Source organism: Alosa sapidissima, chromosome 1 (genome assembly GCF_018492685.1).
Source record: "Alosa sapidissima isolate fAloSap1 chromosome 1, fAloSap1.pri, whole genome shotgun sequence".
NCBI classification, from domain to species: domain Eukaryota; kingdom Metazoa; phylum Chordata; class Actinopteri; order Clupeiformes; family Clupeidae; genus Alosa; species Alosa sapidissima.
Window position 1 is genome coordinate 480,006 of NC_055957.1, and position 19,148 is coordinate 499,153.

At 41.9% G+C, this 19,148-nt stretch overlaps 1 protein-coding gene and 2 long non-coding RNA genes across 4 annotated transcripts; 2 read left to right on the top strand and 1 right to left on the bottom strand.

Annotated features, from left to right (window-relative positions):
- Window positions 1–687: 687 nt before the first annotated feature.
- Window positions 688–1,537, top strand: LOC121705490. Its single transcript, XR_006030811.1, has 2 exons — window positions 688–903; window positions 1,170–1,537. It is a non-coding gene; the product is annotated as an uncharacterized LOC121705490 (long non-coding RNA).
- Window positions 1,538–2,602: 1,065 nt separating this feature from the next.
- Window positions 2,603–19,104, top strand: LOC121705419 (small lysine-rich protein 1). Of its 2 annotated transcripts, none has more exons than XM_042086405.1 (3): window positions 2,603–2,682; window positions 17,927–17,988; window positions 18,429–19,104. In XM_042086405.1, the coding sequence occupies exons 2-3, from the start codon at window positions 17,986–17,988 to the stop codon at window positions 18,672–18,674; spliced, it is 249 nt and encodes an 82-aa protein (XP_041942339.1). In that variant the 5' UTR covers window positions 2,603–2,682; window positions 17,927–17,985; the 3' UTR covers window positions 18,675–19,104. The 2 variants fall into 2 exon arrangements, with proteins under 2 accessions (XP_041942339.1, XP_041942330.1); XM_042086396.1 differs by lacking the exon at window positions 2,603–2,682 and adding an exon at window positions 6,945–7,440.
- LOC121705445 lies at window positions 4,313–6,646 on the bottom strand. The gene is made up of 5 exons (XR_006030786.1): window positions 6,154–6,646; window positions 5,425–5,531; window positions 5,181–5,313; window positions 4,881–4,935; window positions 4,313–4,774 (listed from the first exon to the last, which is right to left on the bottom strand). It is a non-coding gene; the product is annotated as an uncharacterized LOC121705445 (long non-coding RNA).
- Window positions 19,105–19,148: the final 44 nt, after the last annotated feature.

A 19,148-nucleotide genomic window follows, 5' to 3' on the forward strand; every position in this document is an offset into this window, starting at 1 on the left:
GGAAATGCTTTTCTAGTTATTATTATTCCGCTTACCACTTTTTCCGTACGCTATTTCTCTTGAACAGTTTAACTTAGAAACTTCATTCAAACTTTGTAACGTAGGTATTCAAACGGACCAAGCTGCTATGTCTTTTCAACTTTGAAACTTTTATACTTTTTAAACTATTAAAGAAAAACTTTTTAAAAATCCCCATAGACTTAACATTGCCGATTGTGACATCATAATACGGCCGTTAAGCAATTAGGTGGCCTGAACACCTGCCATAGGATTCTAATTGCTTAACGGCCGTATTATGATGTCATAATCGGCAATGTTAAGTCTATGGGGATTTTTAAAAAGTTTTTCTTTAATAGTTTAAAAAGTATAAAAGTTTCAAAGTTGAAAAGACATACCAACCTGATCTGTTTGAAGACCTACGTTACAAAGTTTGAATGAAGTCGAGCAACGAGTAAGAATGAACAGGTATGATGAGGGATCAGATTCCAAAAATAATTCACTGGAAATGCATGGATTCCAGTTGCTGCTACTGGAAGAAACTGGAATCCATGCATTTCCACTGAATTATTTTTGGGATCTGATCCCTTATCATACCTGTTCATTCTTATTCGTTGCTCGACTTATCGTGACTAAATTCAAGATGGCTGTGTAACAGAGTTGAAAATAACCTCACCTACATAAAGTGAATTCTTTCAAAATTATGATATTACATTGTTATTGTAATCTCTATTTTTATATACACTGGTTTTTATATGTTTAAAATGTTTTCATATGTCGTACCCATTCACATGAGTTTAAAACATGAGACATTGCGACTGCAATTGTATTTTCATTTCTACTTTGCATTTCAATATTTTGAGCATTTGCGCTTCCCGTACTCCAGTCAGAACTAGTCTGCTGGAGGTAAGCTGTGCATAGAGAGTGCTCCGTGAATAATTTTGTGTTTTAATATAAAATAACATGTTTGTCTTCCACACTGGTTCAAATACGTATATACATAAGTTGTATTAATAGATCATTTCTGCAAGTAATGCTAGAGTGTTGTCTTAGATGGTATCTAATCGAGCTATTGTGGGTACGTCTTTTTGGCGGCAGCCACGTTATGTTAGCTAGCTTTATGAAGAAAACACTTGCAATTTCTTGATTTCCTTTTTACGTTTATACTGTAGATTTGGGTATGCAGTCGTCATCGTCTAATCTCAGTGGATTCTTTGTTTTATTTGTGAATGCAGGTACGTTGTTTATACTGTTAATGAATCAATGCTTGTTGTGAATTCAATGGAAAAAAACTATACGATCACAACGTGTGAAACGTGTGCCAACTCTGTATGTTGTTTCTTCTGCATGATTTTATGTTTGTTTAAACTGAATTGAACAAGCTATGCATTGTTTTATCTATGTTCAGGAATAGCATAGACAATGCTAGCAGTCAGAACTAGTCTGCTGGAGATTTGGGTATGCAGTCGTCATCGTCTAATCTCAGTGGATTCTTTGTTTTATTTGTGAATGCAGAGAAATAAAAACAGTGAGAAGAGTTTTTGTGGAGTCATACATTATCATCACAATTAACACCTGCACTAGAGAGGGTCGTTACACTGGTGCCGTGACCTCTTCCGGATCTTCTGGATCAGCTCCACAAGCAGATCGCCGAGGGTGCTGCGCTGTGCTGTGTTCCTGGAATGTGCATCGTGAATTTTCTGGTGATTTCGTATGGTCGCTAGGGGGTACTCTAACACTGCATTTTTATATTCATTGTAGTTTTCATCGCAGTGTAGCTGCGCTACCGCACACTATTTAGTCATTTGTCTTTCAATTAAGTGTTCCTCACATCACACTACAGTTTAGTGTTCAGTATTTCCCAGGTAGTGTGATAATATTTGCATTAGTGAATTCTTTTTTTTTTTCATTAATATTTCTATTTCTAATTTTGTGTTACTCAAGTTAACATGGCTGAGGGGAATAGCGGTCAGATCAATGGGTTAAAAGGGTCCTCCATGAATAGGGGCAGGGGTCTTCATTTGTCTAGTGGGTATGGTAGTGAAGGTGCGGGTGGTCTTCAAAAACATAATGTGGGGAGCAGAGGGCATGGTTTGAGCCCGGGCTGGTCTCCTAGTGAGCTGTTTTTGAGGGAGAATGCACAGGCTTCTACTCCAGTGAGTGACAACATTGCCATACAACACCTGACTGACATGGTAGGCCAACTGGGAGAGCAAATAGGTAACTCCATTGTAGCTAGGCTTTTCTCTTCTGGACTTACTGATTGTACTAATGCACATGACACACCTTCGACTGACAAACCAGTGACTGTTCTTACTCAAGGCCCTACACAACAGAACACAACGCCAGTAGTAGTTCATGTCAAGACTGAACGTGAACCCGTGACTTTTAGGGGAAACAGTTCTGACAAATACTCCGTCCAGGAATGGATTGCCATGACAAAAGCTCACCTTAGGAAACAGTCTTACACAGCAGCTGAACAGGCAGATGAGGTACAGGGAAGGCTTTTAGGAAAGGCAAGGGACGTGGTCAAAGTAGCTCTGAGGAGCGATGACACACTTGATGTGAAGCAGAACCCAGATGTCATATATGACATTTTAATCACAATTAACACCTGCACTAGAGAGGGTCGTTACAGCTGCAAACGCTAAACTTCGTGAAGATACTGTATGTATAAATCGTCTTGTAAGTAAACTACCAGTGCTTTTTCAAAGTTTTCAATGTCTCGTTTTAAATGTCAGGGCCCTCGGAAGTCTAGGAGATACATTGAGCCTTGTAAATGGGTGTAAAACAGTGATTTATTTGCATGGCTAGCCCGATGCCGAAGCACCACTATTGAAAAAGCTGTTGGTAGCATCGGCTAACTAGCGCCAGATTTTGGAGTGCAGGGGACAAGCCGAGATGGGCTATGAGACATACGTTCACACTCGGTATCATGTTTCAATACACTTTAGGTCAATATCACACCGGAATTCTCCTTTAATTCACGTTTATTTCTCAATGATCTGCCTGCTCCGCTATGGCTAGTGCTGGGCCCTCTCACAGTTTTTAAATGGTCAGTAGTGGGAACTACTGTTGCCTTCATGATTTCCTTTTAAAAGTTTCTTATAAGGAGATAATTATCAACAATGACAAGCCAGCTGGAACCTACGGCTCTCTCCCTCTCGTGAGTGCAGACGCATTCCCAATCAGAGCCATATAAAGGTCTGTTCCCAATTAAATGGATCGCATAATGTTCACGTTAGATCTGCTGCAAAGGAGATAACTAAGAGTTAACTTAGTTTAACATGATGTTATCTCTATTTAACATGATGTTTTGACATGGACATTGCAAACGTTCTCTAAGGAGAGTGAAAAGCAGTTTGCAGTAAGGCTAACCAACGTCGTCTCTATCGCAGGAAAAAAATAGCGAGCAGCCTGATAACCAAATAAAATGCTCGGCGGGCCGGATCCGGCCCGCGGGCCGCAGTTTGCCCACCCCTGGACTAAACGGTCAAACAAGTTATTATAGCCTATGGAAGCTTCTACACTTTTGGATGTGTAGAGTTGTAGGCCTAGGTGCACTTAGTTTTTAGCGATTGACCAGGTTGCTTTTTGAAATTAAATGCGTTTGTTAGGAAAGCCGGTTGTAAAAATAGAGAAATTAAAGTGCGTGCCCAGATAGCAAAATTTGACCGGCCCACCTCTGGCCCACTACCTTGCCTCAGGGTTTTGTGAGTGTTGGCCCAGTTCTGGCTGGGCCTCCGGCCCAACAATGGCCCAATTACTGATAACTGACACAAAGAATTTCCTCTGGCCCAGGTGTGGCCCACACACTGCAAAATGACTCTCATTGTTTCTGTTGGCCCAGGTCTGGCCCACACACTGTAAAATGACTCTTATTGGAACTGTTGGCCCAGGTGTGGCCCACACACTGTGAAATGACTCTTATTGTTTCTGTTGGCCCAGGTGTGGCCCACACACTGTGAAATGACTGTCATGCATTCTGTTGGCCCAGGTCTGGCCCACACACTATATAACTGAGTGTTGGCTGAGTGTCGGCTGGGCCTCTGGGCCTGTACTGGCCCACACACTATAAAACTGATCTGACTGAGTGTTGGCTGAGTGTCGGCTGGGCCTCTGGGCCTGTACTGGCCCACACACTATAAAACTGATCTGACTGAGTGTTGGCTGAATGTCGGCTGGGTCCCCGGGCCACATGTGGCCCACTAACTACCAAAAGTACTTGAAAATAAACACAAATCCAGAACTAGTAATTAAAAGCACAAGCTACTTTTATTAACAAGTTTGACAAACACAACCTTGCAAATAAAACAAACATTTAAAAATTATACAAGCTTTTACATATATACACTTTAGAAATTAAACAAGTTAAAATATACAATCTACTTTTATCTACAACAATCGACTTCTTTCATATACAAAAACACAAACAATTAAACATTTTAAAACTGTATAATGATTCAAAGAAATAAATGATTCTAAATTAACATTAAACATTTACAGAAATATTCTATCTCTCTCCCTCACTCACTCACTCTAAAAGAGTAATTCCATTGTCAGTAGTTGTGGGTTGTGAGTTAAGTGTTAAGTGCTTTAAATTCTGTATTTTTGTACCATGTACCATGACCTACCCAGCTACATACATGCACACATACTCACTCTCAAAGTATTTTTCAATAGCAGCAACATTTGCCACCTGCCTTCTCTTTCTGTTGCCGCTTCATTGTTGCCTCCACCAGTTTCAGCAGCACTACCAGCCGGGGGTGTCTCCAAACTGCATTTAGGTATAAAAGAATATTATAAGATCATTATGAGGTCTAAAGCAAGATTTCAACATGTCATCTGTCAGAAGTTCTGTTTGTCCACTCAAATATACTTACAGATAGCCACCTCAGCTCTCTGTGGGGGTTGATCAAAGAGTTCTTTCCATCCATCCTTCAATTTGAGATGCATGGACAGCATGTCATTTCAAAAGAAAAGAAAAAAAAATCATTAAACTATGTATCCTTTACTGTCTGACAAAATATTACTAAAGCCCAGTCTTGCCATTCTGCAGCTGTCTTGGTAACACCTCCCTGGTAGTTATTTTGGGCAACATTGACATTGTGTGATTGTCATTGGTAATATATCAGCATTTAACAATCACCAAGAGCAAGACATATTTGTCAACACATACAGACCTGAAGCACTTGTGGACTTCCTTCACAAGAGCCTTGTGGGTGCTCCAGTTGGTTGGCCATGTTTTCAACAGCGCATGTTTCCTGCCCACTCCTGTTCTTTGCTGACATAATGGATGAGGCAAACCAAAAGCATCTAAAAATGACACATCACAAAACACAGGCCTAGATGAAAGCTGATTCCTATGATTTGGCTCATCTAAACAAAAACGTATTACTTATTCTATTAAATCAATGTACAACTTACCAAGAGCTCTTCAGGTCTCCTGTTTTTCCAACACAAGAAATGGTTCACACATGTATACATGGGTAGCCTTCAGTGCAGGCAGGTCTCTGGTCAGTGTGGCCTGGATTCTGAGGTGTACATTTAACAAAAGTCACAGTAACGTTAGGTTAATGGAAGTATATGTGCTCAAAATGATTACATGATCATAAAACAACCCCTCAGTACAAAATACAGAACGACCTTAAAATACAGATTTTGATGAGCTTTACATGACCAGGACAGGACCCACCCTGCTACCATCGCTCTCTCTCTCACACACACACTCTCTTAAGGCATACAGTCTCAGTCCTGCCTGCCTAGTGCCTGAAGTTGGATAGATAACGATGAAATGCCCAATTACCAATCGCTATATTCTAAGTCATGCAATACTGGTTAACTGTTAAGCTATTTCTAAAATGATTAGATCACACTTTTCTTTGAAAACCACATAATTATGCAAGTATAGCTAACGTTACAGCACTGAACGTTTTTGACCACCAACACTGACGTTAAAGGTAGCAGCTAATTAGGCCAACAAAGTAGGCTAAGAAATCATAACGTATGTTACCGCTAGCTTCGTCATCTTCAAGGGGGTTAGATTGAAACACCCATTCTTGTTATGCTACTTGTTAAACTTTGTCTGCAATAATAAGCCTACGTACATTCATAATGATTTACATGCAATAACAGGTAAAGTTGCATGTTACTTACCACAGGCAGTGTCCAAAACGAGACAGTTTCGCGCCGTCCTGCTGGTTTCAAACTGAACAGTTGCTCTGCTCGTGGCTCTTCCACATGTAATGGGCCGACAGTCACTTCACAGAATTGGGCCATGTACGTTTAGCGTCCGGCTGTCGCTAAATGTTTCATTTTTGCCGCCAACAGCCTCGATACTGATCAGTGTTCGTTCCTGAAGTATCGGGCCACACACTGTATGAAATCCGTCTGCCGAGATTGATTCGAAAACTGGCAGTAGCCCATCAAACCCCAATCGGGCCAAATAAGACACTCAGTAATCAGCCCAACTACTGCGTGTCAGTGTCGGCCCATTCAAGGGGACAGTGCCTCAGCCGACCTGAAACTCCGCCGACAGTGGCAGCACTCAGCCAGGATCGGGCCGACTGTGTTTACTGTGCTTCAGCCGACTCGGACCTCAGCCGACACTGCCAGCACTCAGCCAGAATCGGGCCGACTATGCTTGCTATCTGGGTGCTGTGCCTATACATTACACAAACAATCTTAAATCGCGGAGATAACATTCGTTAGACAGGCAAAGCTGTCAGCAGCAACATGCATAAGAGCCTTAATAATGTAAGAGCACAGCTGGGTCTCGTGGACGGTCGCGGTTAACATTAGGCTAATTCAACTGTGACATGAAATGTTTTGCTCCGTCACTGTAGGCTACTCTGCAGCCGGGTCTGGAGAGAGAGAGAATTTAATTTCTCTCTCTCTATATATATAGAGAGATTTTTTTTTCTATATATATATAGAGAGAGAGTGTATTTCAATCCTAGGAGGGTTTTCTGGTCTCTCAAAGTAGCCGAACTGTGTGTGTGTGTGTGCGCGCGTTCCTCCGACTTGTAGCCTGCTGTTGGGTCGACTCATGACTAGGCTACTTCAATTCAAAGTGTAATTTCTATCAGGTCTCTTTAGCATAGTTTACATTACATGTCGCAACAGTTTGTTTTAACAACGATAGAGAGAGCAACCGGTGCACACGATAGAGTCAATTCTACTACGGCTGCCCCCGCGCGCTGAAGCCAACATCTCCGGCAATGATGCAGTCGAGGGAGTAAATTGCAGATTACCAGCGTCGTGTGCGCACGTGTGGTGTCGTATCATTAAACATTGAAGATTACTAAACTCCCGCTGACTGGACGCGAAACAGCCGAGAAAACGGGAAGAGCGAGACGACCCGCTTGGTCTCTACGACAACCTGCCGTCAACAAACACGATTTTATGCCTCCATAGGCTACATTAACGAGTCTGTGGATGTGGGTGAGTTGTGTTTTTAACCTACACTTGTTGCAGGGTGTTTAAAGCTTCTTTGTTTTGAATGTTTATAATATGCATATTTGTTTTGAATGTTTATAACATGCATATAGTAGCCTGCAGTCTCGACATATTATATTTAGCAGAGAGAGTGGTGATTATGCCTGAGTAAGCATATTAGTCCGCAGCGTGTAGGAGCCGTCTAGTCTTAATAATAAATGAGCTTTAAATGTTTAAAAGTTGTCGTTTTGACCTTAGCCTGATAGCCAAGTGGGCCTCCGATATCCAAGAGGTCAGTTACTTTTGCGCCAAGAGAAAACTGGAGAAGAGCTGCATGCCACTTTTCCAGGCATGCTAATGGCATGCAGCCTATATCTCAAACAGCGCTGTAAGAATCAGATCAACGCAGCGTCACTGTTAGACCTGTAGGCTATGACATAGGCGAGTTTAGGCTCAAGCAGCCCTACAGTAAATGTAATCTCAGCACCCCTACAATAAATAAGTAGGCCTAGCCTAGGCAGTGTGCCAGTGGCGGAACAAGTCAGAGCCGGGCCGGGGGCGGGGCACATGACCGGGCCCTTTATTAAACTCATCATAACATAATTTTACAACATAGGCTACACATGCCCGCAACAGCGGGTCTTACAAGCGTCAGCGCCACGGAGAGCAACTATGTAATTTTGAAGTCCATCGAACGTACATGAAGTGTAACCAAGAGAACAACAAAAACATTAGGCTACATGACCCCTAATAATAAAACAATAATAATACGCAGCACTATTTGAAGGGCATACGACGAGCCTTGCGCTCCGCGAACTCGTCCACGATGCTCTGTGTAGGCCTATGTCCATTTTCTTTGCTCTCTCATTCTCTATGGACAACATGGCAAGTCCACTCAGTCTCTCTTGTCCCACTGTGCTCCTCAAGTGGTTTTTAATGATCTTTAACTTGGAGAATGAGCGCTCAGAGGTTGCAACGGTGACGGGAAGAGTCAGAAATAAAATTAGGCCGGTGCAAATCTCACTGAATGCAGAAGTTACTGCTGGGTGGTTGCATTGGCGGAGCGAGGGGGTGGCTTCAGGGGCTCAAGCCCCGAATCTCTTTTTAAAAGCCCCGAATCTTTTTTTGTAGGTGTGTGTTTTCAATTTCCAACTATTTTTAATTTAACTTCCCCTCGGTTTCTCTATAAATGTTACAAAATGTAGCCTAGGCCTACTATTACTGAGCAAAAATCCCTTACTTTCAAAGCACAGTATTGACAGATAATCTGATTTCCCACACGATGATTTTAGCCGAGCAGAGCCGAGATGTAGTGGTTTACGTCATAAACCTGGCAGGAAAGTTCAGAGCGGCGCAGTCAGTTTAAACAGCAAGCCGGTAAGAAAAACTATTGTCAAGACATTAGGCAATTAGGCTACTGTACCCCGGAATACAAAAATAAACTTCAGAAAGACAGAAAGTTTGTTGTACTGTATTCTGTAGTCTCAATGACCGAATCAGTAGATATACCTGTTGTCAGTTGAGTTTGTTCAATTAATTTATTGTAGGCTAGTAGCTGTAACGTACGTAACGAGATGTAACGTACGGAGCCCCGGATATGTCTTTGGGAAAAAAAATAATAAGTTGTGGCCACGAAATAGCAATTCGTTCCCACAAAATAATAAGTTGTGGCCACAAAATAGCAATTCGTTCCCACAAAGTATTAATTTGTGGCCACAAAATATTAATTCGTTCCCACGAAATAGTAATTTGTTCCCACGAAATAGAAATAGGTCATTTGTGGCCACGAAATATTAATTCGTTCCCACGAAATAGTAATTTGTGGCCACGAAATATGTATTATCTAACGTGCACTGGACAGCTGGGTGAGCAAATCGAGCGCCAGTAGAAGCCTGTCGTGTCTTTTCTCATCAATCCCCACCAGCTCTCAATTCTCTGGTTTGCAGTAGGGTACAACCGGGACGATTGAAACGGGGGACGAATGAAACATTCTGGTTTTCTCCGAGTGCAACGATGATAGACAGACATCATTTGGACAAAACATAGAGCATATTAACCTCCGTTGCTCAGCCAAATGCCTTCCTGTTACGTCCTGTTATCACGGAGTTACAGGCGATAAACGATTTCTGATGGTCACAAGTTTACTTCATTAGCGGTTTATTTTTTTTATTATTATTAAAGAGTGTTTTTCATTTAAAAGGTTTGACTTCATGCTTATTATGACCGCCGCTAGCGAAGCGGTCATATAGGGATTGTCAAAGTTTTTTTTTTTTTCCCCCGTCATCTACTTCCTGAATTTTTGTTCAACGATACCCGGGACACCGAACCACCGGGACACATGAAATTTGGTGGGTATGTAGCCCCACTACACTTTTACGGAAAAATTTCGTTTCGTCCCCGGGGTCCACTCCCCCCCCCCGTGCTGGGCCCCCCGAACCGCAAAAAAAGCAGTTTTTCCTAAATAACTACCTGAACCATGGCACCGAGGATGAAGAATCTTTTATGGTATGTTGGTCTCAAGGGCCCACATCAATCTGGCCCATAATCACTCATTTGTGATTTGCACCCCCCCGGTAAAAAATGAAAATGCAATATTATTCTGCTTTAATCGCCCCTATCTTCAGTTAAGATGTTCAGAACTGCACCAAATTTTATTTGTATGATTGACCTGGCATTCTCTGGGGGTATGCCAAGTTTCGTAGAATTTCATCCATGGGGGGGGGTCTTAAAAAAAATAGATTATGTGTACATTTAGTGACTGTACACTCATTGGCCTGTAGATGGCGGTGCACACATATACACATGCACACACACACAGGCACCCACATACTATCGGTATTAGAACGGCCGATACATAATTACAAATTCAGTAGGATTAAAAGAAAGCCAAAATTTATATTCATCATCATCATCATGGCTGCATTTCCAGTATTGGCGATAAGTAGTCGTTTGTCCACTAGATGGCGCATCATTGCAGTGAGACGTAATTTTGTTGGAAGTTAAACGTGGGTTGGAATAACAATGGACGCTTCCTACAAGGACTATAGTTTACCGCAGAGAACGTCTAATAAGGATAGGATGATGTTCACATGAAATGTAATTCCCATTTCTTCTTGAAGCCGAAATAAATCTGAGGATGTTTATCGGACATGCTTGGTTTTTACTGCAGGTACGTTAATCTTATAATATCAATAAGGACCTAGGTAATGTTACCGTTAGCGTTGGTTGAGTGATGGAGGCCAATTTGATTGATTGCATTTGTAGAAAACTATAAATGCGGTTATACCAAGCAAATTGATAGCAGCACTGTAATTTTATCTTTCGACTGTCATTTGTTGCATGTGCTACAAAAATCATTCTGTGCAATGGAAGATTTACCAACGTTACACCGGTCTGATACAGTTTTGCCTATACATGCGTAAATTTTGTTTTAAGTGCGTGCAGGGTGTGAGAGGGGAATCGATGTGCTTTGATTCCAGCTTGGTAGTTGTAGTCTGTGAAATTAAAAAGCATGTGTGTGTGAAGTATCCAAACAATGACACCTTCATTTCATTATGGCTGCTTTAGCAACACACCTTAAGCTACTGTGTAGTGGGTCCCATTTAGAAGTGGCATGAGTCAAGGAAAGTACTTCATTACTTTCCTTGACTCATGGAGCTGCGTGAATTTTATTACAACTTTTCGCCACGATATGGCAGTTTAAGTCCGCTTGATACTACTGTAAGGCGTAAGCCATTGGTTTCCAAAGGAGATTTTATTTGTGTCGCCAGCATAGCCTATTGACAATTTATGTTGTAAATAGGCCTACCTTATAAGCCTACCTGTAGCTTAGGGAAGCTAACAGCTTTCTATTAGGATCTAGTGTGTTAGTTACAGTTTTGTCATAACTCCCTGATGCATTTTTGCATTTAGAATAGCCAGAGCGTGAACAATATCGGGTGCCTATGGACTAGGCTTGGTGAACCCAGCCTAATCTGCCCGCTATTTATTTTTTGATTTCTTAAAAGATTGAGGTTGGTCTGGTGAAAGCCAGACTAGCCATGGACCTCAGTTACACAATGCAAGGAAACATGAATCAGCCTATATTTGCACGAACAATAACGGACAACAGCTCTTCAACTTTGGCCCGTTAAAATGTGTATGAACAGTCTAGCGACGCATTTCATCAAGGCCCATTTGGACATGTCAGTTATTTGCACCACTAGATGTAAAACAGCATTTCGTTTCAGACTACTGTTACTTAATTTGTGCATTAACAATAACGTTTCAGACTACTGTTACTTAATTTGTGCATTGACAATAAAGTATTACATGAACTAAAGATGACTAAAATCTTATGTAGAAAAAGAAACATTCACAAAAAATCCATCCATCCAAAAATGACCTTTGTTTTTGATAGCTGTTGAAAACGGCACGGAACTGACAGAGATGTTTTTGTTTATAAATAAATAAATAAATAAATAACATTATGCTGATACCTTTTGCTTTTCCCAAATACAATGTAGCCTACAGGTGTAAGTGACCTTTCATCAATCCAGTTGCAATGGATGAACTGTGATGAACTGCCCTACTTGTGATTGTTTAGAGATGTTAAAGGTTTTATAACAATGCTACATCTTCTTTGGCTATTCTACAATCTATTCAATCTAGCACCAGTAGGCTACTCTCTGTGCAGCCGCACACACACACACTCAGGCATGCCAAACAAGCATACACAAAAGTTTCAAGAGTGGGGGATGGAGTAAAATATGGAGACAAATTGAAGTGTGATTTATTTTCGCGGAACGGATGTACAGGACTGAGCGGTGGTCATATTTTGTACCGCTATGCGGTACATCTAGTTCAGTAGAGCATTTAGTGCTCTCCCCAATCCCAGACGTTCACATTGCATGTTTGTTTGTAATGGATGCAAAACAGCCTATAATGTTAAATTTCTATGGGGGGACGATTGAAACACCTATTTGTCCCGACCAGGCAGTAAACCCCATTTATTCTAAGTCAATGCACACGTAGGCCTATCTGTGTTTATACTATATTTTATGCAGGCGAATGGGCTATCAGGTAGGGGGTCGAGTTTTGCCATGTTAACCTATGGAGACGGACGGCCTGTGGGTCATGAAGGGCACTTATTTGGATGTGTGGTGGCTTTAACCACATAAAAACAGAGTGAAATAACATTTTGTACTATAGAAACATTATATAATTTGAAACATGCATTATTCTAGCTATATTAATGGCATAGTGCCATTTCCATAACCGCGAAATACGTGCATCACCATGACGGCAATGAGTTGTTACCAGACATGAACCAGGACATATAGCCCAGCAGCAATCTATCTAAAATAACACATACTTGAAGTACCATTCATGGTATGTTAAATATTGAAGTTGTGGGAAGTTTACATAATTTAAGCTGTATGTTTCATTCGTCCCCCATGCTGTTTCATTTGTCCCAGCCAGGAGGGACGAATGAAACATAACGCACGTTCGACTTCTCCTTAAATAACTCTTGAACGGTTTTGTTCAGAGCTGTAAATGCAACTGTATTTGACAGAGGACAGATGTAGGTTGCTAGTGACAAAATATTAACTTTCAGTGTTTTACAATGTCTTTGTAAATTACGTTTCATTCATTTCATTCAAGTGTTTCATTTGTCCCGGTTCTCCATCAGCCTCGGCGTTGCTCCTGACCGTCCATCTATCTCGGCACAGGTCCTCGGGTCAGCGCACCTCTGCGACGCGACGTTTTACAAAAGATAGAAGTGCCCGATATATGATTTCATCAGCGCGCGGCGTATGCAAATAATAACTAAGAAATGGAACAGTGATGGGTGTGTGGGTAGAAGGCGTGAGATGAGATGAGGATGGGGAAAAAGTGAGAGTGAGGAGGGGGGGGGGGGGGGGGGGGGAATGAAGATTCACCTCCAGCTATCTGATGCATGTTTTAATAGAACTTAATGTTCACGGCCGCCTTATAAGAAAACACAAACGAGAGAGACACGTTCAAGTCGTACCTACGCCGGTGCAGCGACCTGGCTCTTAATAGTCTGTGGAGATGCCTCTCGCTAATAATGAATCCCTCCAATGCCAGGCTTTTCAAAATGTCTTTGTATTTCATTCCCAGCCTAAAATACCCCTCTACCATACTATCCCTGTCCATTGTGTGACAGCGACTGTTCCTGTTTGAGGAGTTGCGCTTGATTTGCTCATCCAGCTGTCCAGTGCACAGCCTATAGGCCTACCTATTTCGTGGGAACGAATTCATATTTCGTGGCCACAAATTAGTACTTTGTGGGAACGAATTGCTATTTTGTGGCCACAACTTATTATTTTGTGGGAACGAATTGCTATTTCGTGGCCACAACTTATTATTTTTTTCCCCCATGACATAGCCAGGGCTCCGTAGTAACGTACCGGCGGGATTTTGAACTTGCATGTTTCATGCATTTTAGGGCAAAAAATACCATGGGATTGATGTGTTCTCCATTTGAGGAACGTAATCAATTGCGGACGTGCACAGACAGCTCAGACACAGAGCCCATAGGCCTAGGTTAGGCTACTTTCACTTTCTAGAGCGCATTCATTAGGCTACGTCAAAGATGCTTCATACCAAAACAACGATCAAACATTATCAAATGTATCATGACGTGTTGTCACAAAGACTTACTCCAATTAGAAAATCGAAACCAAAATCATGTAAGTGTAAGTGTTCTCTCATTGACGCCTGTAGGAGACAATTATCGTTGATCCAATTTTGTAAATTTGCACGTCGTAAAGTTAGAAGAGTTCAAATAAAGCCAGTCATACAGCAGAACATTTTATTCAATATTTTACACCTACTAAATCATCAAAGTAAATTTCAAAACTTTTCAGCAACCGTGAGTCATAACCCGTCCTGACTGGGGCAACCTATAAGCCTAATACGTCCCACTCTGATGAAAATGATTGTAAAGAAACCGTTTGCATGATCTTAGCTCCTCCGGCTTTGTGCCGTGGGAGAGGCCCGTGGGGGAGGGGCGCCGTTCGCACCGCGCCGCACCTCCCGCACCCCCTCAAGCTCCGCCCCTGCAGTGTGCACCGATCCCCAGGTGTGCTCAAGTTCTCTCACTTGTAATGAGTTTAGTTTCACATTCAAGTGTTTAAACTATTGATCATGCCATTCAATATTTAAATGAAATACGTAGACAAATATCCATTAAAATCCATATTTTAATCTTTATAGCAAAGGCCCTAATGGGCAAACTTCCCAGTTATATTTGTAGTCTTTTGTCATTTTTCCCTTATACAACTATATATACAGGGCTCTACAGTGCGTCCATTTCACTCGCACATGCGTAGTTAGGCGCACTGGTGCGAATGACTTCTAACCATGTCAATGTTTGTCTACAAAATACACCGCAACATCAAGAAACATTACTGGTGCAAAAGAATCACGTCGCGAATGCAGCATAAAAACTACACCTCCTATCAACGTTAGCAGTTTCGCGTTGTGGCTCGCTAGTAGTCGCTTCTATCAAATCCAAGAGCACGCAGAAAAAGTGGAAAGTTAGACTAGCCAGCCAAGATGCAAAGATTGAAGAAATTAGTTCCTCTATCCACCGAATTCATCGGATATCGGAGGAACAGGATGAGATTCTGAGAATGCAGTGAGAGAAGGAAAGGTAACCTAACATGCCTTTTAGCCCAGTTGACGTATTGGCTGCAATATGCAAAATATAGCTGTAGCGAACAGGCACAAAAGTAGCTTCCCGTAATACTCCCATTTTATTCAAAGGTAGAACGCTACTGACAACTCCAGGCTTCCACGCATGCTTGTTTGTTTACACCGAATACAAGCTGAAGTGCAAAACGAAAGTAGGCCTAACGTTTGCCTACTGCCCCCATCAATGCAGATATTTCAAATAAAAAGTAAAAGTATAAAGATATAGGGCCTATATATATATCGTTGATTAGCCTATGTTGGGGTTTGTGGAAGAGAAAATGGACTGTGTTAGTAGTAGTATTAGGCAGTATGCAGTCAGATAGGTCACCATGGGCATATTTGGATTAGCTACAGATGGATTCACAAATAAATAAATTAGCCTACATTTGGCAGGATACTTGATATACAGGCTAAATGCAAATATGGCAATGTATTATACTATTTTACAGTAACAAAATGTAGGAAAATAGAACAGACTGAAAATAAAGTAGGCACTGATCTTTAAAATCCTATTTCCTGTAGCTTAAATGTTGTCAGTCATTCTTAATATTCGCAATTGGTGCATTGGCATGTTTAAGTGTTAGCTGCAGTGTAATGTCAGATTATGTTTAAGTTAAGCACAGAACTGACTGTGCGCCCAAATTTTTGTCTGTGCTCCTACATTTTTTAACTTGGGCGCACAAGTGCTCCTGGAAAAAAATGTTAGTGTAGAGCCCTGATATAGCATGTATAGATGGTCAAGATAACTATATATATAGCATGTGTAGATGATAAGGCCATCCTTAAAAATATTTTTGTTTGCAGTAACAGCCAAAAAAAAATAAAAATGGGTCGGTAGGTAGGTCAATATTTTTTTTTCAAGATTCAAAGTAAAAAAAAAAAAAGTACAATTTTGGTCATGGTGATTACGTAGGAATGAATTTACACAAATGTGCATATCGTGACGTAACTGACTGGGTCTTCAACCCGTGCCTTCAGGCGCACCATTGCAAACCTCATTCTGATGCAGGTTATATAGACCAGCCTTTCTCAAACTTCTTTGACCTGAGGCCCGGTCATGGCAGACTTTTGGGTCATAGGGCTCATCTACATGTACCTACAATATGTGGGCTACAATAGCTCTTAGCCACGTTATATTGAAATTTGACTATACAATACTCAATGCTATACAGTGTATTATACAGTCTCTGCTCTGTTTCTAAGGAAGTTCCAAAAAACAACGTCGTTCTATTAAGTTTCGTTAAATAAATAAATAGCCTTCCAACAGGTTGAAGCGGAGCTTTGATACCAACGTTATCGATTAGTTTCAGTTTCTCTCGCGCAGACGCGCACTGAATGAATGCTCATACCACCACTTAATTGTAGGGCTCCATGTTTAATGACATCGATAGCAGAAACGTTTGTTTTCTTTTTTCGTCGATCCGCGGTTTCTTGATCAACTGCGCAGCAAATTATCAGATGAAGCACCGGGCCTAATTTCACTCCACGACTCCGCGGACCAGCAGTCTCCATGTTGCGGACCCATATTTTGAGAAATGCTGAATAGACCACAACCAATTTCAATACTCCGACACGGTCACCGTTAGACTAGGGGGAGGAGGGATGAGAAAAGATCTGGCCACAGTTCTTCCAGAACTTCGTGCCAAGTAAAAGCGTTATCAGTTTGTGTGAATGAAACGAAGCGTAGGCCATAGTGTGACATGTGTAAAACCAATGGTGTAGAGATGACGCCACACGTGAGCCACGTTTGCATGTAGGCAATTTATATTCACAATACTTGGGCCTACTAAAAGAAATATTATTTTATTGCATTTGTATTGGTTGTTTAGAGTAAAAAAACAACAATCGGTCGGTATTAACGCAAGTTTACAACCGGCAAGTCGGTCGGACTAAAAGGGGAAAAAAATAAATATTTGGGTCGGTTCTAAATTGACAGGGTCGGTCGGGTTACGGCAAACGAAAATATTTTTAAGGATGGCCTAACTATAGCTCTATATATAGCATGTATAGATGGCCAAGATAACTATATATAGCATGTATAGATGGCCAAGATAACTATAGCATGTATAGATGGCCAAGATAACTATAGCTCTATATATAGCATATATAGATGGCCAAGATAACTATAGCTCTATATATATATCATGTATGGATGGCCAAGATAACTATATATACACACGTGCCCCATCTTATCTTAGATTAACTAGCTGAACAACACAGGTGACCAATACGGCATAATTTCAAGGAGTGCTGAAATGTACACTATTTTTGACCATTTCTGAACTGTCTGAAGTGCAAAATAGTTTAGGCTACAGCACAAGTGCACCTGATTGATGCATTTAAATGATAAATATATAATATACAATATACATAAACATTTTCTTACGGGGGGTGTCTTCTGCCACAGTGTAGCTCAAGGTCTAGGTTTGGGGCAGCCGTGACCCGACCAGTAGGCACGGCTGAAGTGCCCTTGAGCAAGGCACCTAACCCCTCACTGCGCCGCTGTAGCAGGCAGTTCACTGCGCCAGGATTAGTGTGTGCTTCACCTCACTGTGTGTTCACTGTGTGCTGAGTGTTTCACTAATTCACGGATTGGGATAAATGCTGAGACCAACTATCCCTCACGGGATCAAAAGAGTATATAATACTTATACTTACACTTACACTTATATAGGGATCAAAAGAGTATACATACTTATACAGGGATCAAAAGAGTATACTTATATACTTATACAGGGATCAAAAGAGTATATATACTTATAGCTTTTCTATCTCTTTGTTTTACTGGCAGAGGGAGGACAAGACCACCAGGTGGAGCCAGAGAGCCTGTCCCGATCTGAAAGTCACGCCATGGTAACCATATACAATAACTTTAACCCTAACTGGTTCCAACTGATTTGGGATTTTAACATGTGCATTACATTTAGCAGACACTGTTGTCCAAAGTGGCTTACATTTCAACTATATCACAAGGGACTGCGTTGTCCCCGGAGCCACTTGGGGTTCAGTGCCTTGCTGAAGGGCGCAGCGGTGGAAGCTGGGAATTGAACCCACAACTTTCAGGCTACTGCACACTAGCACAGCTCCTTAACCACTACACTACCACTGCACACTAGCCCAGCTCCACTACACTACCACTGCACACTAGCCCAGCTCCTTAACCACTACACTACCACTGCCCCACTGATCTGAATAGATGGATGTGTGTGGTTGTGATTGGTCAGTTGGTCTGTGATCTGAATAGATCGATGTGATTGGTCAGTTGGTCTGATCTGCTGCACTTCTCTGTCCAGCCAGCAGAGGGCAGGAAGCCGCGCTCCCACAGTGTCCGTCCGGTGCGTCGACGGACCTCCCGGCGGAGAGCGGCCAGCGTGAAGTCGTCGTGTGCGGAGGTGGACATCCTTAGCCCAGCAGCTATGAAGAACGCATACTACATCTCCCACAATGCCATGGACTGCCTGGAGTTCCGGGGCTTCGGCTGGCCGGAGGCTGGCAGGAAGAGAGGCAGGCGAGCCAGGAAGCCCAAGAGCAGAAAGTGACCTCAGCTCACCCCAGTCCAGCAGGGGGCGCCCAAGAGCAGGAAGTGACCTCAGCTCAGCCCAGTCCAGCAGGGGGGGCCCAACTCAACACTGCACTGTGCCAACTAGCCTGCAGGACCACTGCACCACAGGCCTCATACACACACACACACACATACATACATACTTACTCATACACACACACATACATACTTACTCATACACACATATACACACACACACACACATATACTTACTCATACACACACACACACACACACACATACATACTTACTCACACACACACACAAATTCATACACACAAACTGTGGTTTAAATATCAGGATTATACGCCTGTCATTACTTCCTCTTGATTACAGATCACTGTTATCACTTTACATGTCAAGCAGAGACACTACAATTAAATTAGTCTCGTCCCCACAAACATTGATTCCTGTGTTGTTGCATTATTGCTGTAAGTGGTGAAAAATGTTA